At 41.3% G+C, this 24,090-nt stretch overlaps 1 protein-coding gene across 1 annotated transcript in view; it reads left to right on the top strand.

The window, feature by feature from the left end:
• Positions 1 to 24,090, top strand: part of KIAA1549 (KIAA1549 ortholog) — a 73,703-nt gene that overhangs the window by 37,038 nt on the left and 12,575 nt on the right. Inside the window, exons 10-15 of the mRNA XM_066319774.1 lie at positions 9,796 to 9,998; positions 13,321 to 13,445; positions 17,746 to 17,951; positions 20,424 to 20,647; positions 21,658 to 21,802; positions 23,391 to 23,621. Coding sequence (XP_066175871.1) covers positions 9,796 to 9,998; positions 13,321 to 13,445; positions 17,746 to 17,951; positions 20,424 to 20,647; positions 21,658 to 21,802; positions 23,391 to 23,621 — 1,134 coding nt within the window. The remainder of the gene's footprint in view (positions 1 to 9,795; positions 9,999 to 13,320; positions 13,446 to 17,745; positions 17,952 to 20,423; positions 20,648 to 21,657; positions 21,803 to 23,390; positions 23,622 to 24,090) is intronic.

Raw genomic sequence — 24,090 nt, 5'->3', positions numbered from 1 at the left:
AAAAAAATATTTTACATGTTATCCACAATGGAAGCTGAGTCAGCAGTATTATTTCTTTTCTGTGGGCATCCAAAAATGAAAATTGAACCTGGTTCTCTAGCGGTTTCACCTCCCCTTCTCTATGTACAAGTATTTGAAGAAAAATGTCATATCCCTTCCTAGGACTTCCCAGAGATAATTTCAGCTGTAGACAGTTACTCAGGAAAAGGCTCCCTGCCTTAATGGCAAGAAGTGGCCAAGCTAGTTGGCAGTGTAGAAGGTTTTGGATGTTCTCCCGTAAATGCTGGGTGTGCTGAAGTCATTGCTTTTTCAGGGATAGCTTTGAATGGCTTGCTCAGTTCCCTGTCTATCCAAGGGCACATCCTAAAACCCGTGGGGAAGAATGCCTGCTGCTCCAGTCAGATGTCCCTCCTCTTTGGAGCCTTCTGCGTGTCATTGTGCTTCTTAAAGGCTGAATGTGTCCTTCTGGTTCAGTGTCCCTCCTGTGTGTGTTTACACATGGCAGAAGTGGAGTGGGTTTGCGCCCACAAAGCCTTATCCAGAGTGCTGCACCTTCTCCTGGAGCTGCAGCACAGGTAATGCCAGAGCTGGAGGGCTGCCAGCTTGCCTCTGTGCCAGCACAGCTCAGCTGAAGTGTCACCGTCACCTGGGGACTGTCACCCGCCCTTGCGTGTCTGCTCTAATCCTCTCACAGTCACAGGTAATGAGTCATGCCTCTTGCAAGATGTCTGAGAGGCACTTGTGTGGATTTTTATTCTCCCCCCCAAGCAGGAATATCTGATATCCAAATGTCATGTGTCAGGTGTAACTTCACACCTCTGAACTGAGAATTTTGCTTATTACTGTATAGTCAGTAGACTAGCTCTCGGATGTTCCCAAGATCAGAGGCCAGCCCTGCTGGAGGCTAAATACTAGGCTTCTGCTCCTGATGCAAAGAATTCTTATGATGTTTTGACATCCTGTAATCCTTTTGTTCATCTGTATAATGTTGAGGCAACAGTTCTGCATTGCAGAAAAATTCAGTCAAAAGAAACTCATGTTAAGAAAGGCAGCTGACACCAATTTTATAAAAACTACTTGAAAACTGAGCTTATGAGTTTATGCAAGAGAATCATGTTTGCATAACAAATACCATTCATTTCTAATAGCTACCTTGACTGTCTATCCAAAGTGTTGTCTTTTTGGGGTTAGCATAGAGGATCTCCTTCAGAGTCAATACCTGGATTCTAACAAGGGATGCACTATTCAACCTCTTAATTACTTCTCGACAATACATTTCTCTGAAGGCAATTTCTCTGAAAGAGCTCTTTTGTTGTAACTCTTCTGTAATGAGGATTAGCTATTCACAAACGGTAGAACTAAAATACCACGCTTCGATATACAAATAGGTAAAAAAAGTAAAATGTCTCCATCTGCTTTCCTAGAAACATTTGAGTATCTGTCTTGAGATCATTCCAAAAGGCCAACTAGCCCAGATGTCACTAGGAAAAGCCTAGAAAAGGGGAGAAGGACAGGGTGAGTATATGGATTGCTTTGCCTTGAGTAACTCTTCAGCCTCCAGTTATTTGTGTCTCAAGGACTGTGTCTAGAAGCGATGATATTTAGCAACCCTCAACATGTTTCTTTTCCATGAACTTCTTTGGTCCTTCTGAACTCATCTCAGCTGCTGACAGGGATTTTGACAGCGTGTTAGTCGAAGAACAATGTCATCTTGTTTCACCCTGCTTTTATTTTGCTACTTCTGAGTTTTCTGTGATGCCCCTTAGTCCTTGTATTGGAGGGGACAGGGAGCAGCTGATTTCCTTGGCACTTCATCTTTGCCAATCCTGACTTTGTAGACCTCTGTCTAATTGCTATCTCCATCCTGTCTTTTTCCTATCCAAGGAGCCCCAGGTTTCTAATCTCTTCTTCTGAACTGGCATTTGAACCTTTAAATAGTTGTGAACATTTTCTAGTTCTATCTGTTTTGAGAGGGGGAGAGTAGAATTGAATATGCCATTCAAAATGTAGGTGATCAGTGGATTTATAGTCATGTTTATGTAGTGGTTACTTTTCAGAAGGAGTTAAACAAAAAGAATCTGTTTTCAAGATACTGGTAAGTGTTATGCTGTCCTAAACATAATAAATTTCTGAGATTAATACTGGGGAAATAAGTTTTTCTCTCCTAGCAAAAGATGATGGAGAATCTGCTGTAGAATTTAGCTCCCAGTATTTTGGGAGCATGGAAATGCGCCAGCATTTAATCACTGTTGCCTAAGGTTTTAATGTGCTACCCACTTGTGGTTGAAACTTGCAGTTTCATTTCAGCAAGCAGAGTATTTCTGCATGATGTGGGAATGTACTTTCTGTGCATGTTAAATCCCTCTTAGGTATATGAATGTGTGCATCATTGAACCCAACAAAATACCAGCATGAAAAAATAAATGAAAATTGCTGACCTATGCTCTGCCTTGGAAGACTTTAGTTAAAAGTGGTAGCACTTTTCTCATTATTTGTAGAGAGGATGTGTTTTTGGACTGTGTTGTCTATATGCTCTGTGCAGATGGTGAAAGCTATGTTAGAATGCATTTGTTTGCTTCACAAGTTCAGAAGAGAGTTCCCTTAATTTGTAATTTTTTAATGTGTTGTGCTATCTCTCTTAGAGTTTGCAGTTGGTGTTGGAGTTCTTTACATGGCCTTAGAGGAGTAATTGTTTAACATAACATAGGGAGGAAAATCTGATGGACACAGTATGAAGAATACTCACTCCTGGCACTTCCATCCAACCAGTGTGCAAAGAAACCTCACAGACTACGATTAAGATACTGTCCACCCAGTGGCATTTCTGTCTGAGGAGGAAGCTAAAAGTGTGTGTCATTCAGGAACAAAATTCTGCCTGTTAGAGCAGTTATCTCAGCAGCCTGTGGGCATGTATGTACTCAGAGTTATGGGCTTTCAACAACATGATCCCTCTTGCATTTGGTGAAATTTACTGAGCTGTCATGGTAATATTAGTGTGGCAGGAAGAAATGCACAAAGGAGAAGAGGGATGGTGAAAATCTGTGAGAAGAATCTGTCTTAAGAAAATATTTCAGGACAGGTGTCTTGAGAATCTCAGGCTTTATAAAGTTTCGTAAGTTCAGGGGTTTCTTTATTTGTTTTTAATCCCACTCCAGAAGCAGAATTCCTGAGGTGCTATTTTCTGTGGGATTCCTGCTTTCCCTACTGTTTGTTTGGTGGTAAGCAGTAACACAGTTCTGATTTTCCAGCAGAGGGAAGGAGGACCAGAGGCTGTATATCAGCTTGTTCTGATTTTCTGTGCCGGTGCTGGCTATACAGTGTGTGACTTTTTCCCAACTTGATGGGAGAAACCCAAGAGACTCTTAAGTATGAGGGGTTTTTACCCCAAGGACAGGTTTGCTCAACTGCTTTACCTATTCCCAGAAATGGAAATAGTTGACCAAAGTGCTATTGTGGTGACAAATGGGAGATATCATTTGTTTAGAGATACTTGGTCCAAGATAAGAAAGTGGGTGATATTTTGTACATGCAGCCTCTTTTTTGACCCTGAGGTCTCAAAATGCTGCTTCTGGTTTGAGGCTTGCCATAGAGGGCACAGACTGTCACATCACTGTAGTGGGAGGGTGGTGGGTGGTGGCATCCCAAGGAGGATATAATAAATATCAATGACAGGGAACTGTCACTGCATATGCACTTCTTTTTACATACAAACACTGGTACCAAGTGAAGGTTTTTAAATTAGAGACTTTTTTTTGTTTTGGTTCCTAAACATATTTTCTCAACCAGCAACAGTGAAGGAATCTCTTTGCACATTTCTCAGTGATGCGTAGTGTTGGGTTATTTTAAAAGTAGACTTGGAAGAAGTTTGGCTTATCATACAAATAGGTTGCATCATATCCTGTGTCAGAAAAGACTCACAATGGCACAAAAAAACCTCAGGGAGATACAAGTGGGTCTTTTTTTCAGTATTTTGAAGGTGGCTGTGGAGTCAGAACATTCCTTCTATGAGATCTTCTAACATGCTGTTTTCATGAATGAAGGGGGTTTATGTTTCAAATCAGATATGCATTATTGTTAATGAATCACATGTATAAATTGTATGCCTACTTTACAGGCATCATCCCAAAGGGATCCATGTTGAAGGAGAGCAATGCAAATGAAAATACAGGGGTTGTACTTACATGGAATGGTCTGTAGGAATGATGATAGAAAAACGAGCTGAGTAAGAAAACGAGACTCTGAAAGGTGGACATGCTTCACTGCTCCTAAATTCTTACCTATTGGTGGACTGGTAGGTGTTTAGAATATCTTGTGGAGCAGTGACTACCAATCATATGGAGGAGTGATCTTTTGGGAAGAAGATGTAGATGACTTCTTGGGTGAGACAGTAGACACACAGTGAAAAAAGAGTTAAAATTAAGAAGACACTGCCAAGCACACAAGCAACTACGAATTACTATCCTTTTTGATGCCTCATGAAAGTGAGGCAGTGAATTCACACCAACCCATCTCAGGGTGCCCTGGGGATATGGACAAGAATTTGGCCGTGTCCTTGTCAGGTTGCAAAGTCAGTTGGCGATGTGTAGTAGCTTTAAGCTGTCCTAAATCACATCTTCAACCCACATTAATTTTAAGAACAGTGTGTCTCATTGTTTTGTTATGTTTAAGCTTGTAGGCTTGCCTTTTTTTTCTGAGAAGTTTCTTCATCTTGTAACATTCTGTGTACCGGCACGATAGTAACGTTGTAAGTCAGCAGAACTTCTTTAGAGGGATTCTTGTCCTCTTCACAAGTTATGCACTGACACTGAAGCACATGCTTAGCTCCTTTATTTTCTTAGAAATGCATGTTAACTGCCTCTGCTTAATTCAGCTGGGTCTGCAAAGAACAGGGCAAGACCATGGTACAAAATCAGTAGAACATGGTCTTAATACATCGTTCTTCATACTGTGTCCAGATTCAAATGCTGCTTGTAGGAACTACAGGGAGAATACTGAGTTAGATGTATTTCTGTTCTTCTGCTTTCTGCTGGAATTACTCACTGACCTGGGAGCTGCATTTGCTTTCTTGGGAAGACAGGTTGTTGACATTCCTGGTGTGTCTCTGCATCCAGCAAAACAATATATTGGCAACCATTTTGTGTTTCAGTGGCTTGAACAACACTGAAACTATTATATTCTTTTATACAATAAGAATTGACTGAGGTGCACAGATCTTGTAGGCTTCTTCGGAAATTATTTGATTTTTTTATTAATTGAGTTTCAAATATTGGTTCAGGGTTTTATTTTTTCGTTCCGTATGTAACAATAGAATTAAAATCTCTCTTGACTTAGCAAGAAATGAAATTAAATAATTTTTCTCTAAGATTTTGGCAGATTCTGCAATTGTATAATAGTATAATTCCTTATGAGTGCAGTAATTTAGAAGTGTTCGTTTTGGTGGTAAGCTTCAGAGTAGTTTCTCTCCCTTTCATCAGTATATTTAAGATAAATAAAAACTTCTAACAACTTATATTTAAAACAGGAAGTCTTTGCCAAGACTGATTTTGTGCAGTCCTGGGTAAAGGCACCTGAGGATGGTGAAAAGGTGCTCCTCTTCAGTACCTGAACAAATCACAATATCAGTACAACTTAAAAAGCACTTCTAAAATGATACTGCAATCTTTTCTTGGTGGTGATTAATATATGAGTAGTAGATGACTGATCCACACATGTATCCTGATTACCAGTCCCAAGATGGGCTGAGGTGATGCAACCTGTTATATAACTTGATATTAAAAAAAAAAAAAAAAAAAAAAAAAAAAAAGGAAATAATTCAGCAGGTGGCACACAGAAATTTCTAAAAAAAGGTTGGAAACACCTTCAGTCGAGAGTAACACCATTCATTTCACTGAGTCAGTGGTCTGACTGTCTGGTCTTCAAGAAAGCAGAGTTGTGGTTCAGTGTCCTTCAGACACTTCTTACTGAAAATGTGGATTTTGGCTGCTGTCATTTCTCAGTTAAGAGCCATAATGTTGCCATGGTCTACAAGGAAAGGTATGAGAAGCATAGATTGTGTTTTTAAGAAAGCAAAGCAGCCTTATGTCAATGTTATTTCTACAGTAGTAATCCAATTAGTATTTCTATTTTTCAAATAATTCTACTTTTAATAAGTGATCTTATCGTTTTTGAGGGCCATCTTTTCATATTCAGTCATGCATCATGTGTTATATGTATGTATTGTCACATTTTTCTGTCATGTTTTTTCATTCATACACATGTGCACACAGCCCCTGTATTGGCTGGAGCTGGAAGTGCCAACTAAAGATTTTTTAGAAGGAGATCTCTAGAAATGTTTGGCTGTACAGAACTCCAAAAGACTTGAAGCATTCAGGCCGTTTCCATTCAAGTATCGGTTTCATACTGAAACTGTTTTTTAAGCTGAGAACAAGAGTTTGTTTTCCCAAGAACAAGATTAAGAAGAAATAAAATGCTCTAAATTTTAAAAATTGTTGTGGAGAAGTTCTGAGCCTTAGGAGGGTGTAGGGTGTGGAAGGAAAGAGAACAAGAAGATTGTTTGGTATGAGGGAAATGCTTTTGCTGATTCTGTGAGGAACTGCCAGTTTCTGGCTCAACTTTTAAAACTTTAGGAAAATGTTTGCGTGGGGACTTGTTAGAGATTTAACAGTTAAATTGCAGAGGATTACGCCAGTTCTGTGCTTACAAAGTCTGTAGAGCTGTACCATAAAGCTGAGAGGATTTTTTTGTCTCTCAGGTTATACAGAGCTTGTTGTGACAGTAGGTGTTAGAAGTGTAAAGACTGATGGGCCTTGGGTTCTTGGATGCTCTAAAGTGGCCCTGGCAGGAAGAAGGAGAGGCAACAAAGTGGGGCAGAGAGAATGGTTCTGCCTATCAAGGAGAAGTAAGACCAGCTGAGGAGCTTACCTGGCTCCAGCTTAAGGAAAATAGAGCTGTAGGTTCTGTGGTGCCCGGGGTGGTGAGAGCTGAGGTTGGCCAGCAAGTGTCCATGAAACCCTAAAATCTTAGCCACCATATCTGTGAACTTACACGAGTGAAAGACCCACCTTGCATCCCCTTCTCTTTTCAATGTGTGTTTGCCAGCTTCTGCATGAAATGAGATGGAGATCCTGCTTTTGCAAATAACATTCTTACATTCTGCCCAACTTTGACTAAGAGCAGAAGGCTTTGTCTCTGCCAGAGATCCAGCAGAGTGGGAGAGAGCAAGAGGGTTCCTGTGGAAGAACTGAATTGATGATGTTCTCACTCCAGACTTTATTGCAATGCCTGTGTGTGAGAGGATCCAGTTGTGGTTGTTTCAAATAATCTTAGCTGCCATTCCTTACAGTGTGAGTGCTGGTCTTGGCAGCACTTAACAGCCTTTTCGTTTAGCTGCTGTGTGGTCTGTCTGCGGATAAACATTTGTAGGTACATGTGCTGTGGCACATGTGAATGTACATATCAATCTATCTGTTCCCGTGACTGTGCTTAGATAAAAGGTTACGTTGGATAAGACTTTTCAAAGTTAAAAGATAAAAAAAAAATATTTTTGTATGGTTTTTTTACTCCCAAACAGGTTTACAAACTCAGTCTGCTGGAGCGATTCTAAGATAGGTTGAAGGTCATGCTTCTGACATGCAGCAATCTTAGGAGAACCATGCTGGAAACTGCAGTATTCCCGGACTGTTTGTCTTCAGTTGTCCTTCCTCACCCCACCCATCACACTTTTCAAAGAGCAGTAGTAACTCTGCAGGTTGATGAGAAAAGGGTAGAGTTTTTTTGTGGAAGAATTGTGCCTAGCACATGGTGAGGAGATGGTTTTTGGGGGTAGAGTTTTTTTGTGGAAGAATTGTGCCTAGCACATGGTGAGGAGATGGTTTTTGGAGCTAAGGGGGCTGGAGAGGGGAATGTAGGGAAGTAGATTATCAGGGAGCAGCAGCAGGGCTGTGCAGGCAGGAGGGGGAGTGTGAAAGGCTTAGAAGAAGGGAAGCCACCGAAGGTTCAAAGGAAGAGTGTCATACAGAGGAATATCTTCTGGGAGAATAGACATAGGTGGGGAACTAAGAAGTTTGATAATCAAAGTGGTGCAACCTGGCCTGATAATTCTGAACACAGCAGAAGTGAAAAGTTTGTCTTCAAAGTGTTTGGGGCAGAGGGTGTGGATTTTTGGAGGGTTTTAGCGGAGAGGTTTTGTTAAGTAAGCAAGATTCTGAAGAGAAATGTTTGACATCTGAAGGGGGGAAAATTTCAGGAAGGCTTCAGTAGATGACAGTGACTCCCAAAAAAGGAGACACAGTTACCCCTTCACCTAGTATAGCACCCCAGTGCCTTTTGGAATCAGTGGTTACAGTTATTTGCATAAATTCAATAACTGAATCACTCATAATGCTGAATTGAAGGGAACTGTTGTAAAGCCCAGGAAAAATGGACATAGCAGACGTCCAGATCTGGTCAAATAATAAGCTTACTCATTTTGTGAGAAATTAACTCCAAAACCTGAGCAGATCAACTGTTGGATTTTACAGAAGAGCTTTTATTGCCATCTACTGGCTTAAACAGGCAGCTTATTCGACTGTTTCACCCTTCCTAAGAACCATTTGGAAAATGTTTGCTTACTGAGAAAATATTTTGAAGAGATTATTTCAGAATATTCCTTAGGCAAGCTTATCTTTGGCATGCTATCAGACGAGTCCGTGTGCAGTTAGCTGTGTTGCCATGCCAAGCTTTATGAAAGGGGGTCCATTTCAACATCTGGAACCTGACACACCCATAAATGCACTCCAGCACATGCTTCACTTTGCAGGAAATCAGCTCTAGGAACACGCAGGGGATTTTGTGTGTGTGGTGTGCAGCAGGTCGTGTGTGCACGTGCTTCAAAAACTGGAGTTGTCAATGGTTTTTTTCTGCTTTCAACTTCCAAATTGCATAAAATTGAGTGGGGTTTGAAGGAAAACTTACTCTTAATTAGTTCTTCAGATTTTCTAATTACTTCAAAGCCCCCAAAAAATCAGGAGAGAGCTTGAAACTTGGAGCCTTGATTAAGTGTGAATCAAGTCATTGATAAGGTTTTTTAAAATAAATACAGTTATCGAAGTAAAAGGCCGAATTCTGTGTCTTTGTCAAGCAAGATGCCCATTGAATAAGATCTTTAGGATAATTTCTCTAAATTCCAAAGCCTTTTGTATATTTTTCTGTCTGTTCAATATGAAATTTCTAAGAGATTTTCAGGGGTTTTTCTGGCAGCATCAGTACTGGCTGACAAGTAGTTGTATAACTCAGATGTGCAGAGTGTTTATCTTTCATCAGATGAACTAGGTGTTTGTACAAGCACTCCCAGATTTGGGGAGCTCAAAATGAGAAAGATCAACAGTGACATTAATCAAATTACTTTAAATCCTGCATCCATTTTGGCTGGAAGAAATGGAAATATGACCTGGTGGTGGTAGCCATTTCAGACTGCAAACAGGTGTCTACAGCCTTGCACTCACAAGTACACAAAAAACTCCTCATACAACTATTAAATCTAAAGAAATAGCAATAAAAAATAATGGCAGCAGCAGAAGTCTATTTTTTAACCAGATTTATTGATTTGGAATTTTCAACTGTGTATCATGTACTTCAGTAAGGGGACAGAATTGTGGAGAGTTTCTTTTTCTTTTCCCTGGCACTCATGTGTTCACTCCTGAGACTACCCCAGCCTGACTGTCCTCTCGGTGGTCATTGTTTGCAGATCTGAACCAAAGCCTTTGTACTCATTGTCACTTTCTGTTCCTGTTTCTTGTCTTTGTTCTGTTCTCACAGCTACAAGCCCCCAGCGTGAAAGGCTTTGATTTTGCTAAGCAGCATCTGGGCCAGCACAATAAAGATGATGTCCTGATTATCCATGAGCCAGCTCCTTTACCAGGACCCATTAAGGATACTACCCCATCTGAGAACGGAGATGTGCCCAGCCCCAAATCCAAGACTTCCACAAAGCCTTCAAAGACTGTTCGGCACCGGGGGAGGTCAGTTCACAGAGATAAAAACAAATTGTAGTAGACAGCAGTTTATTAAGGGCCAGCTATCACTGTACTTTAGGGCAGTTTCAGTGGAAAGGACTGTTCCAGAGCTCTGGAACTTGCATTTTCTAGTGAGCCAGCACTGTTACACCTCACTGCTCATTAGTACAAGGTTGTGAGAATTTAGTGTTCATTTTTCTTTTTAAGGGAACATACCCAGTTAAGAGGGATATTGAAGACACTGCTGAGCTGACTGGAGTCAAGTCACTGCTCGTTCACTGGAAACACCAAGTCTATGTTTTCCAGTGCAGTCTCTTTGTGATCTCTAGCTAATAAGCCAGTGGGTGGTTAAAAACAAATGAAAGCCACTGACGAAGAGTGATGTGTTTCAATCACATTAATACTGATCAATACATATATGAAGAGTCAGGATTTCCAAAATGAAGCCGTAGTTCCAAAATTCAGGAAAGGTGCAGAAATGTTATTTATGATTATCTGGGGGGTCTCATGGCAAGTCAGCCTTATACAGAAAAAGAAATGGTAATTCACATCTGTGCAAATGGAGAAGGGTCTGCCAACCATCAGCAATGGCATCCTTTTCCAGTGATCACTTGATGTGACTGTCCCTTGCTGGAAAAAGATTGTGTTTGTAGGATAAATGGTGTAACAAAGCTGTGCGTTAGAGATGGATCTGTGCACAAAAAAAAAATTGTGGAAGGTAACATGTGGGGAAATAAATGGCACTCTGAGAAGACCCTCTCTGAACTACACTCTCCAGTAATTCTTCTTCCTCTCCCTCACTCTCAAGACTTCTTTGTCTCCAGCTCTGCAGTCCCTGTGCTTATACTATGTGATAGTGCACAGTGGGAGGGGAAAAAAGAGGCAAACAATCAAGGCTTGGTTGAGCTGAGAAAGAAACTGTGGTAATTCTGACTGAGTTGCAGGTCTCTGCAGCACAGCTTGCTCCTCTGTTCAGCCCTCTGTGCTGCCTCTAAAGCCCCAGTTGTCTTAAGATCTTGCTTTGACTTCCCCATGTGGGCTTCATAGAGCTCAGTTTCCCCCTTCCAGGTGCTGAGCCTGTCTTCCTAACTCCCTACAGTCCTTGTAAGTAGAAGGCTGTCAGTGGCAGAGTGGAAGGTGGGCAAAACTGGAAAATAGTGGAAGAAAAATGAGCCATACTAGTTTTGGTGTAGCTTACATAAACTACAACAAAGTAATATAAATCTGAAAGACAAGTGTTTCTGTGTTTCTTTTACAAAGCTTAGACGTGGCCTAGGACAGAGATGATACATGGGGGAAGGGATCTATATTTCTATGCAGATAAGCATTAGAAATAAGTTTTAAATTTGAGGTTGCTGCTGTATTTCATCTAGAATAATTCAGAAAATTAGGCAGGTGAAATTCCAGAAGCCAACATTCTAATAATATGCCATGATCCCTTTGTAGAAGGCCACCAAGTGATTGAGGTGTGATTTGCCCTTAGTGAAGGCATGTTGGCTGTCACCAAGCCCCTTATTTTTCGTGTGCCCTAGCATAGTTTCCAGGACAATCTGCTCCCTGACCCTACAGGCACAGAGGTGAGAGTGACTGACCTGCAGTTCAGACACTTGAAATGTGTTCAAAAGAGAATTTGTCTCTTCCCCCTCCTAGTCCCTTAAGAACAAATCTTCTTTTAGGCTTGGAGATGTTGCCATCATCTCCCTGCCATGCTGATGTGCCCATGGCAGCTTGCAATCTGAAACATTTATTCCCCGAGGCAGAAGTTGAGATGTGAAATGGTATCATACTGTGCTGTGTTGGGTTTAGCTGCTGGATGTTTCATGAGGAAATACAAAACTCAGTTCATCACAGTTCAGCTCAGGATTGTGTGTTACATGCCAGGAAATCTAGTGGTGATGTGAGTACACGTTCCATAGCTGTAAGGAACAACAAACAAGAACAGCTGAGTTCAGAAAGCTCAGCATCCCCAGGCTCCAGCTAAGAGTTGGACCTGTTCTTTTGTCTTGAGAGCATACAACTGCATACCCCTCAGCTCTTAGAAGAAATGGCTGATGTTGACTCAACACTATTTATGTTCCTGTAATTATACTTGGTGATAATTTGGATACGCTGAGAAAAGAGTATGAAGGGAAATGCAGAGCACAACGAGTTGAAACAAAGTCTGTAGGAGATCTGGGCACAGAACTCCAGCCTCATACTCTGCTGAACCAGGACAAAGGGGATGGAGATGATAGCTCTGCACACCCTCCCCCCATAGAAAAAGAGGCAGTGATGCAGATCTCTAAGCTCATTGAGGACCATTTATCCTCTTGTCCCTGGTATTATTTTTTTTAATTGGGAAGTGACATTAGTATTACAGTCCTGCAGATCAGGGCATTGTTTAGGGAGGAGAAAAAGGGAATTGAATTCAGAGCTGCAAGGAGTAGATTTAACTTCAATGGACTTGTCAGGCTGCATATAGTTATCTTAGTGTGTGAGCTCTGGGCAGGTTGATATTTAGCCAAAAGCCAGTTCAGATACCCATCTAGCCCAAGCAAATCCTGCACTAATGAGGTTAATGCACAGACATGTGCACACTCTCCATGATTAACTCCCTCCCAGAAAAGAAGAGTGTTCACAGGACAAAATGCTCACTAGAGACACTATCACAAAAGCTGATCCCATGTGAAAAGACAGGCTTTGGTGTCAGGCAGTGGTGTAGGCCCTGTATTTTTTTCTATTTTTATACTATCAGAATAATTTTACAGCTGAAGTATTTTGTTGGAGAAAATCATGGTAATTTTTTTTTTCTATATGGCCTACAAAAGCTGTGAGCACTGAGATGGTAGTTTTTAGAGAACAAATGTTCTTAAGAATCTGGTGACTGCATGGCACAAATACATAAAAGAAACATTTTTGAATGGCCTTACATTTGACTAGGCAGGAAAATATTTACATAGATTCGTATTGTTAGCAAGAGAACAACAAGTTAGTAAGGCTGAATGTTAGTTACCTATGTGGGTTTCACATTCCTAATATAATAATTTTCTTTTTGAGAGGTAAATTGCTACTTTCAAAGGCAGAGCTTTTTCTTGTAGTGTATTTTAAAGGAAAGGTTACTTAATCATATGGTCACACGTGAATTGTGTTGCAGTCATTTTTCACACACAACAACGGTAACATCGTGGCAATGAATATCTAGCTATGAAAATGCATTACGTTAAACTGAGGAAAATTTTAGCAGACTTCACGAGATATTTTAGCACACAATTCTTTGTGTGGGAGATTTATTCCCCCTTGCAAACTTGTGCTGCCTGTTGATTTGTTTGTTTTGCAACGTTTGTGGCAGAATTTCGCCGTCAGATGCTGAATCCACGGCAAGTGAACAATCCAGTGGGAGAGAGACAGGAGAGGAAAGTGCAAGACCATCAACTGCTGCAAACGAGGGCAAGCCACGAAGAGCAGTGAAGAAGGGTTTGTTACCTTTTTACCTCCTCCTTGTGTCCTCTAGTGCTTTACTCTGCTGCTGTAACTTTTCTAAACTCACCTTTGGCTGTTTTTTCTGCTTCTTGCCGCAGAAAATAACTTCATATTTGGTTTAGAGCTATACATCCCTTTCATTCCAGCAAGCCTTTGAAACAAATGGCTTAGCAGGAATGAATCTTGCCTCCTTTTGTGCCACACACACCGCCAGCAAAACCCTAATTGTGTGTGTCATGGTGGCAGAGTTGCAGACAGTTACCTGGGCAGTAGAGGTCACAGCAGCACTTCAGACCACGAGAGTGTGTCTGTAACAGGAACTTTGAAAAAGTGATATTAAAAAAAAAATCACCAGAGAGGTAAAAGTTTTACAAATAAGTTGTAAATCAACTATCAAAATGCTGGCATGATTGTACATTAGAACAATCAAAATTCAGTGCTACTATGTTAATAACACTGGTGTTTTTTTATAAAGAACCATTTTGCTTCCAGTTTAAAGTGCCACTATTTTTCTCGGAGGTACTCTAAAATATATATATTTATATATTTGAAAAAATGGGAAAACATCTCAGAAGGGTTTGAGTTCTTCCAGCCTATTTGACTTGAGTTCTGTTGCTCTGTTTTAGTGTTGTCCCATTTCTTCTTACCTGGGAACTCCAAATCCATCTCTTCATTTTCTGTCTGCCTTAAAACTTGATGTTACTTTTCACATTTCCTTTTGGTATAGAAATGTTTCATGTTGCTGCATCTGAATTACCTGATAAAGGCAGCAAGGAGACTGTGTAAAATGCATCCTTTCTATCTATCATGCCCTTACTGGGTAAAATGCACTGTTTTTTCAGCATTTGGTGTCTCCAGTTTGCAAATCATAGGGACTATTTTTAGCATTCAGAATTGGAGGCACTGTCTGCAGAGAGCTCTCTACTAAATGGAAGATTCAGTTCCCTTTTTGTGCAGCTGAGATTTGGCAGTTTGGTCCAAGTTCATGGGTTTCATTCAAAAGTAAATGCAATCATCTTACTGCTGTGGACTTTTTTTTCCCCACTTGCCATTCTAGCTGAATTATTTGTCATAATTACTGTGTTGTCTCTTCTTTTTCCTTTATGTTGTCAGGAGCAAACAGAGTGGGTAAGTAACCAGAGCTGGTAGTTGAGTACAAATATGAATAGGGCTGTTTGGGGTAGCTGCTATTATATGTCTGAAGGATGGAAGAGTTTGACTTCTGAGTCTTAAGAAAATAAATTGCTTTTGAAATATTAAAAAAGTCTCAGTAACACAAATTACAGTAATTCTGCACAGTTTTCTAATTTTTTCCCTCCCAATTCTTTCAAATTATTGAGGAAAACATCACTGAAAGAAGCAAAACTAAGGCAGCTGTTGGTCCTGAAACCAGCTTTTTATAAACAAGTTGGAGATAATATTTGAATTAGTGTCTTTACTGGAAGCCCAAGAAAAAGACGAGCTACCTGCAAAGAAACACAAGTGTTTTGTTGTGAACCAGTGTTTTCTCTGCCAGGATTGAGACATGGGAAACACAGGGTGGGAGAAAGCTGATGCTGCCTTTGATACGGTATAATATTTTTTATCATCTAGTGATCAAATAAGGACTGTGTCCTCTGATAGCACGGACCATAGCAGGCAGCCCTCTGTCCATCCTTCTGTACCAGTGGATGGGTTGGAGAATGCCATTGATTAATCTGATTTTAGATGAGGCCTCATGCACCTTGGCTGCTGTGTCTCTTGAGGGCACAGGAAGCAGTGGCATTTCTCTGTCTCCAGCTGTATGGGTTTTCATATGAAATCACAGCTTCCTGACATTTCAGTTCAATCAGGGAGCAGTGATGAACACTGATCCTGGCACGTGACCTGTATGGACTAGTTGTTAACACATGATCTGACCAGTATTGGGGTATTTAGTACGTCTGCATTATTTTTTTTTTAGCCTCAGCTGAATTGTCCTGAAATCAAATTTTCATTCTTCCCATAGTTTTATAAGGGAGGCTTTCTGAATGTGAATAATAGTGTAATATAGGAACTTCAAAATGAGATAAATTAGGCTTATTCTCTCTGTTAAAACTTCTACAGGACCTTGTTCACGTGTTGAGTTAGAAACCATTTCTCCTTTTGTTGTATTTATACAGTGTTAAGCTGTTCCTGACTTTTCCTTTTTTTTCTGCACTTCCATCTTGGTTTGTCTTTATAGACACATTGAGTGCAGGCATACAGAGAGGATTTAAAGGTCAGATGCAGCTGATGAGGGGGTTTTGTGTGTATCTTTTCTGGAAAAAGGAGTACCACATGATGTTACTATAGAGTCTTACCAAAATTTGTTGGTGGGACTTCTGTTTTACAAAATGAGTTTAAGAATCCCTTCAGCTAAGAGGCCCCTGCCAAGCACTTGTTTGTGTGTACAAGGGAAAATTATGGATGAAGTGATAAAGATTCAGAGTGAATGCTCAGTGTAATTGAAAATATTGGACCTCACTAACCAAGTAATACAAAAATGTTCTTTAAAATTTTATGCTGGAGGTCAGTCTGCTTGGGAACAGCTGATAGAGTGAAAAGGTGAGGAAAAAATTATTACTGTGTGGGGAAGATGGCTGCAGAAGTTCAGATTTCTACTGAGTACACTAACTGATTTCTACTGATCCGCACTAACTCCTTAATACATTTTGTGCCCCTCTCTGTGACAAGCAGTGCTTGCACACTTCTGAGAGATGCATGAAGATGGGGCTGTGAAGGTGACAAGTGGTCAAGGTGATACAAGTAACTACAGAAGAGAGATGGATATGTTTCCTTTAGGTTCTCTGTCTTGCAAAACATTGGGACACAGAGGTCTTGGAGGGAGCTGTTTACCTTCTTTTTTAAGAGCACTTAGAGAAATCACATTTATAAATGATAAGATGTGCCTTCTATAAACGTGTATGTTTGACAATGCTTTGGTCAAGTTTGAGAAATAGGAATAGGTATTTTGCTTAACTTGTGGCCAGACTGCTTTCCAGCCCAGAAGTAGTATGCTGAGAATATAATAAAATACACAATTGCTTTCTTCTCCTGCTCCCTTGTGCTGGAGGAGGGAGCAAAGGAGCAGGTCATCTGCTGTAACCTCCTGCAGAAGATAGGAGTCACTCCTCTTCTGAACTCTGTCCTGTGTCACCAGCACTTGCTGCAACAGGGTCACAGCAGCGACTATTTTATTTCCCTTCCTGTCTGTTGTAGCTGGATCATGTTGATCAACAATTGAGATTTTCCTCCTGATTTGAATATTAACAACCACATCCCCTAACCAGAAGTCAGTGGAAGGATGTGGGACTCTGTCCCTCAACACTGTTGTGTTCCTTCATAAGGAGAGTCACAAGTCTTCATCTCTCATTGCTTGTGTTTCATGGTGAAAAGCAGCTTGAGAATGTGTGGCTTTATCACCTGCATAAGACAAAAGGTTTTGAAAGTTTTCAGTAGCTTTTGCAAGCCTCATCTGCATAACAGTTTCTGATTTAGGTCTGATTCAGAAAAAAAAAAATTAAATCTGTGCTTAACTGCAAATCACTGGGGTGATCCTGTAGATTTCAAGTCTTTTGAGGGGGATGACCCATTTCTATTGAAATAATTCACTGTTGGCAGGACCTGGGGTGTATTTTCATGCATCCTGGTTTTCCTAGTGTCTTTTGCTGATTGTGTTTGAGTTGGTTTAGCCTCTTTAACAGTTGAAACGTGGCAGTATTTATGCAGTTGACTTCTTATTATGTGAACTATTTATCCTGTCACAGAGGAAAAAACCTGATTTAGAGGCCTCAATCAGTAAAATGTCTGTAAAATTCTTTGTGTTTTGTGGGGATTTCTAAGGGGCTTTTTGTTTGTTCCTGTGTTACTCCTATCACTTAAGAAATGCATTTTGCATTGAGACATCTTTCATTGCTCTTTGAACCCCCATTTGTGCAATTTGCATCTCCTTAAGTACTGGTAAGAGGAATCATTAGCAGAATGTACTTAAACAGCTTTTTATGGAACAAAGTAGATTGAGATTTTGGGGCTTTGCAAGTGCCAAGAGCTTGATTTACAGAAATAAAGAATGACAGCTCACCTTCTGGAAATAAAATGGGGAAATGTTTATCATTTACCAACCACGGGGTAAACTTGTCCACTAAATGTGAGTCAGCTGGAAGGCCTGTAGGGCACATCAGACACAGATGGAACTCAGGGTACAGTTTTGTAGCACAGCATCTGTAGCACTCAACATTTGACTGTGATAACCCTGGCAGCGTTGCCTCACTCTGCGTTGGTTCTCCTGCTTTAGGGCCTCCTCAGACCAGCAGTGGAAACGAGCAGCACTCCTCAGCCTCTATCTTTGAGCATGTGGACAGGATGTCCCGTTCCTCGGATGCCAGCAGACGGGTGCCAAGCAAGATCCAGCTGATTGCCATGCAGCCCATGGCAGCTCCTCCCGTTCAGAACTCGGTGCTCTCCGACCGAGTCGCGGAGACCAACAAAATTAACAAAGAGGTATTTTTGGAAGTGCTTTTTTGAATGTTTCTGGAGGATTGTATGTCTAGCCGAGGGGGAAGTGAAAAGTATCCAGTTTCTTGTTATCAGGAGTTCCTTGTAAATTCCTGAGGAGTTAAATCTTGGCAGGTTATTACAGGAATAATCCTATTTCCATCCAGAGAAATTTTCTGACCTGTTTTTAAGAGATGCCTAAACCAGAATTTAAGCACAGAGGGTTTGATGGTTAGGATACCTTTGTGTTAGCATCCTTTTGTTAGTCAGCAGGACATGACTTAACGATAGTTGTGCTAATTAATGTATGAGAACTGGAACATATGGCCCACTTTGGTTTTCATTCTACACTATTCTTTTACTTTTCAGAACTCAGGATGTTGGTTATAAAAAGAAATTACCCCAAAACATTCTGGGGTGTGAATTTGCAGCCCAGTTAACTGCTTTCAACTTCTAATGTGTTTACCTGACAGGAAACATAAAAAAATTCCTGCTTTCTCTGAGGCTTGTGCTAATGTAAGCAGAGCATGAGAATGTTTGGGTCATGAGGAGAGGTGATGCACTGTAAAAGCAGATCATACGCTGCCTGACAGTAGCACCTACTTGCATCCTGGTTTGGTACTGGGTGTAAAATGACATTTTTTCGTAATTTAGAGTGGAAGGTTACTCAAACCTGTAACTGAACTTTGTTAAGAATCCGTGACTCTCAGTACCTTACTGAACAGAAGCAAATATATAGATCTAGGATACAGAGGCAAGAGGAGCCACAAAACAGGAATCTGTCTGTCTGGGCAGAAGACATATGATTCTAACTAGAAACATAAAGAACAAGTCTAACTTGTGTCCTATATATGCTTTTTTTTTTTTTTTAATCATCGTGAGAGAATACACAAAAATTAGTTTTTATTTGGTTCTTAGTTTGCTGATGCAGGTGTGTTCCAGAACTAGTCGAAGCACAGGCAGAGCAGTTGTTGCTACCTTATCTGGTGCTCATGTGCTTACCAGTGATAAGAATTATTTCAGTGGGTTTTGGGCCCAGACATACAAAGTGGGATGTTACAACAGCTTTTCCCAAATAATGAGGTACACTCCATGATGACATTTGAAAAAAAGTAGGAGAGAGGCCTGAAAATTCAGCCTCCAAGGTGCTGTAGACCTGGTAGTGCTGTGTTCATCTGGGTACGTGGGCTCTTGTGTTTCTGCTGTGTTCCTGCATAGCATATGGTGTAGGTGAATCCGCGGACGGCTGGGACAAGGAATTCTGCCAGTCTGTATATTCTAGAACATGTGGGTTTATTGCAGGGCCGTGGGTAAAAGGGCCTTGCCTTCAGCCACCAGCCTGGGCTGGAGGGGAGTCCCAAAGAGAGAGGGAGAGAGAACAGCAGGGTGAGAGCTGAGAGAGAAGGGAGTGAGAGAGCAAAGGGCAGGGGGGAGAGAGCAGGAGAGAGAGAATAGGGGGAACAGGAAGGGTAAGAGTTAAGAGGAGAGGTAAGAGTAAGAGTTAAGAGAGTTAAGAGAGCGAGATCTTTGTTACAATACATTATATGTCCTTTTGTGATGAATATTCTAATTTTCAATGACCAACGAACACAAGACACAAAATCCTATAGAATCTACATACAGCCTATAAGAACTACTACATTACCATACTGTGTTATGTTTTAAACTCTAAAAACTACTCTTTTAGACTTCTGTTTTGCTACATTGACCTTTGGATCCCTCAGCCAGCAGAAAGGTATTGTTCAATCCAAAGGGATTCTCCTTCAGCTAGCTAGACAATTGTTTTCAGGTTCTATAGTAACGAAGACTCAGTATCCTACAACTCAAAGTCAGCTTTCATTTCTATCCCGATTATAGGTTTCATATTTTTAGAATCTTTGCTAAGCAATCATATTTATAAAGTTTGCCTGATTCATCTTCCCCAACAATATGGCAGCTTCTCATGCACAGCAGAGGCACTGAGTTATGAGCTCAGTTGGCTTTTGAAGTTCTTGCTTCTTACGTGATGAAGGTCCTTAAAGGGGAAGGGTGGCAGATTTTAAGACTGTTGATACCTGTCTGCTTGCCTAGCGTAGCTGACTACAGACTGGTTAGTCTTATTTTTTCAGAGTGGTGTTACGTCTGGCAGACAGCAGGAGTTTATTTTGTGTTCCTCCTGCTTTTTGTTAACAAACTGCCACTTCCCCCTAATTGCACCTGCTGTGCTGGCAATCGTGTTGTGTATAATAGTGCATCTACCTGGGGAGACAATGGGGTCACCGCAGAATATCCAGGAAGGAAAGTGTGCCTCATAAATTGTGTGACTTATTTGAGTCCTTCAGAGATTTGGAGGAGGGAGGCAGGGGCAGGCAGGGAGGTAGGGAGGAGAGGTTTACAGAAGCGCAGCAAAATCCAGTTTGAAAAATACACAACTGGAAAAACATTCCTCTTTTTTTTTTTTTTTTGTCTTTTTTTCTCTTTTTCTTCTCCTTCCTTAAGATACAAACAGCCCTGAGGCATAAATCGGAGATCGAGCATCACCGCAATAAGATCCGCCTCCGCGCCAAGCGGAAAGGGCACTATGAGTTTCCAGTGGTGGATGACGTGGTGGTGGTTGACTCCAAAGAGCAGCACAGGATATATCGCAAGGCACAGATGCAGATTGACAAGATCTTGGACCCTGGAGGCAGTGTGCCTACTGTCTTCATCGAGCCCAGGAAGAGGTAAGGATTTCAAAGGTGGAACGAACAATTTTCTTTGAGTAGTGCCCAAACTACATCACAGCTGTACTTCTCACCTGTCAGAGCTTAAAATCATTTTGATCACTAGTTGAATTTGAGTTATGTAGGTGAAAAGGATTAGCTTGTTCTAAACACTTTCATTTATTTCATGTGTTTTGATTTCAAATTATTTTTTACGAGTTCTCAGCAGTGAATTATTGATAAATAAGCCCAAATGTATGAAAACAGTCTTAAAACAATTTAGTATTTGCTCTGCTGTTTGTTTGAGTAATTCTTGTGTGGTGTAGAGGGATCAAAACTGCAAAATCAGTACTAGAGAGGAAACATGCAAGTAATATAACCAGCAAGTCATAATATTTTTAGAAAGCAGGAGTGGAGGAGGGGAATATGGAAAATAAGGAAAATCTTTGAGCAACCTAAAAAGGATGAAGATGCTGAATATTAAAGGCAAGTTCACAAATCAATGAAATTACCCAGAGGGGATGCATAAAAGGTTATAAGGCACATCTGTCAGCCTCACAGATCTGCCTTCCTGGCCTTGTATTTGCAGAGAAAGTTTTCCCTGGGTTCTGTTTCAGGTTTATGAATACAGGACCTTTGTTCCTGGAGCACTGGGGTGTTTCTGCACTGATGGAAAGTAGCTTTTCTCCCATGGTGTGTGTTCCTCAGCTGGTTTGCCTGGTGGGGTTAAACCCTCTGTAGCAAGCACAGGCAATTTGGACAGGGGAATGGAGCAGGGAGGTGACTCTGGAGAGAATTTAAGGGCAGAATGGGGTGTTTTGGAGAGTTGCCAATGAGAGTTATTCAGAGAAGCTTGAGGAGAGAGATTTGAGACGAGCATGGAGAACTGGGAAAGGGAAGAGAAATGGGGCTAAGGCAAGAATGTTTTGGAGGAGTTCAACCCCAAGTGGGATGAGAAGAAAAATTTCAAAAATAAATGTGATTACCTTTGTCTCTCTCTCTCTGTTTTTTTTTGGTTTTTGCCTATTTAGTTCTCGTGCAAAACGTTCTCCCAAGCAGCGCCGTCGCCATCAGATAAATGGGAGTCCAATCGATGCTGAAAAGGACAGGTTAATCACAACTGACAGTGATGGGACGTACAAAAGGCCTCCAGGAGTCAATAATTCTGCTTATATTGTATGTATGTCTCTTGAATGGCAGGAATGTTCTGATAATGATGACAGTTGTGACATGGACAGGTTTTTGGCCTTCTGTTCATGGTCCATATGAAATGGTTAGTTTAGTCCTGTAGTTAGCATGTAAATCAAAGTGAAATAAGGATTACGTTGACAGTCTGTCATCTGTTATTATTAAGAAGTAAAATTCTGCCAAGTATTCCTTGATACTACAGAGGCCAAGAACCAAAGCCTCGTTTTCATTAATGCCACTGTGTTATGCACATGAAAGTGTGCTTGACATGTTCCACAATATCTTGAACATAGTTTCACTCTAGCCCAATTTGCTGAATGTTACATATTCATATATTACAGAAAATTTCATCCTTTGCTCTTACAGAGTGGAAATTTTGTGAGAAATCATCTCATCTTTCAAATGCAGGAATTAATTATTAATGACAGAGAAACACATCTTTGTATGACAGTAACTTGAAACAATTCTAGTACAATGTCTTGAAAATTAATTTTGTTTCACATCTTAAAAAAGGACGCTGGGGAATACTTCTGTTCAATCGTATCCATGTCACAAACAGTACTTAGGCATCTTTAACCACTTTCAAGCAGATTTCATGTAGCCAGATTCTAATATTGGAAGCCCCTGGACGGTTCTTATCTTTCAAGATGGTTTAATAATATTAAGAATTTCACTGTTGGCTGCATATGCGGTCAGGTGACTCTGATGTCGATCTATGCAGTTTCCCTTTGCCTTCAAACATGACTGTGATTTTAATGTCCTGCTGCAGCAGAATGAATTATCATCTGAAGCTGTTTAATTAAGACATGGCACACAGCAGGCTCAGCCCCTTTGGCGTCTGCAGTGAGACTGCTCAGAATGCTAAGTTCCTGATAAAGGCTTGTGCTTCTTGACAACTGATTTTGCAGTCTGCATGCAGTGGTAAGAATGAGCTCTGATAATAAGTCTGCTGCTGTAAAGCTCCTTTAATTTCCACTCACTGATGAACAATATGCCCATGTGGTAAGATCCCAGCTAGTAATTATGATGCATGCCTAAGGTATTGCTGCAATGAAGCACTTACATGAATCCCATTCAGGTGATGCACCCAGGTTCAAGTTCCATGCAGGTGACCACTTAGTTCCCTAACAGCTTCCTTTCTGGGAGGTGATAATTGTTTAATGTTACTGTTGGTGTGGTGAGTTAGAAACTAAAGGCAATTAATTTCTTAGAGCTGCAAAAGCTGCAAAGAAGTCAAAGATATAGACAGCGCTGATTGGGGTTTTTTTCTGAGTAGAGAAATGCTCTCTTCATGACTTCCTTAACGTGCTTGCAAACCACAAGATTTCTGTTACAGCTGAGTAAAAGCTATATATATATAGCTGCACAAAGCTCTGCTGCCTTACCTGAGATTCAGATCACACTGAATGATGTATTTGGGCTGGTGTTATGCATATACATGCAGAAGCGGGGAGGGTAAAGGGCAGATGCCGTGGTTCTGGCCAAGACGGCGTCGCTCAGACTGAAGGCCCACAGGGGCTCGGAAGCCGGTTAGATGTTCTCTGTGGTGCCCTTCACCTCGGCTCTGTCTCCCCAGTCCGACCCAGACCTGCCTCCGGAGCCGCCGGCGGAGGCGGGCAGGCTGGCGGGGCTGCCGTCGCAGGTGTCGCAGCAGGCGCTGTCGCAGTACGTGCCCCCGCAGCCGTCCATCGAGGAGGCGCGGCAGACCATGCACTCGCTGCTGGACGACGCCTTCGCCCTGGTGGCTCCCAGCAGCCAGCCCAGCTCCACGGCCGTGCCCCCGCCCGGGGCCTCCGCGGGACAGCCGGTAAACGCCTGTGCACGGGGGCATCTCACCTCGGGCACTGGGAACATCTGGGATGGGGTTTAAGGGCAGGCAGTTAGCGCGCGTTGAGCCGCTGCCGTTCTGCCCTTGCTGTCAGGACTTGGCACAAATACAGAACGTTCCTGGAGCAAGGAGAATTCAGAAACGGCCATCACAAGATGGTGAACGTCCTTTCTGAGCTGTTTAGTTTCTTTTTCCCCATCTTGGCCACAACAGAAGGCAGGATTTTTCCATTAGGATAGTTTCTTCCCAGTTGGGATCTTTCACAAGTCAGTCTTGCTACGTCTAAGAGTAAAACTTTTTTTTAATATGTGTAGTAATTCATACTTTGACAGTGAAAAAAAAATGACCCATGTCTTTGGCATGGGTCACATTTTTCAGGATATCCAAAAGCTTTCAGGAAGTGAGGGATAAGGAAGCAGTGTTTCTGTGTATGATTTTTCGCTTTTGA

Source organism: Sylvia atricapilla, chromosome 5 (genome assembly GCF_009819655.1).
Source record: "Sylvia atricapilla isolate bSylAtr1 chromosome 5, bSylAtr1.pri, whole genome shotgun sequence".
NCBI lineage: Eukaryota > Metazoa > Chordata > Aves > Passeriformes > Sylviidae > Sylvia > Sylvia atricapilla.
Note: the sequence above shows the minus strand (reverse complement) of the source record. Positions and strands in the feature narration are given on the sequence as shown.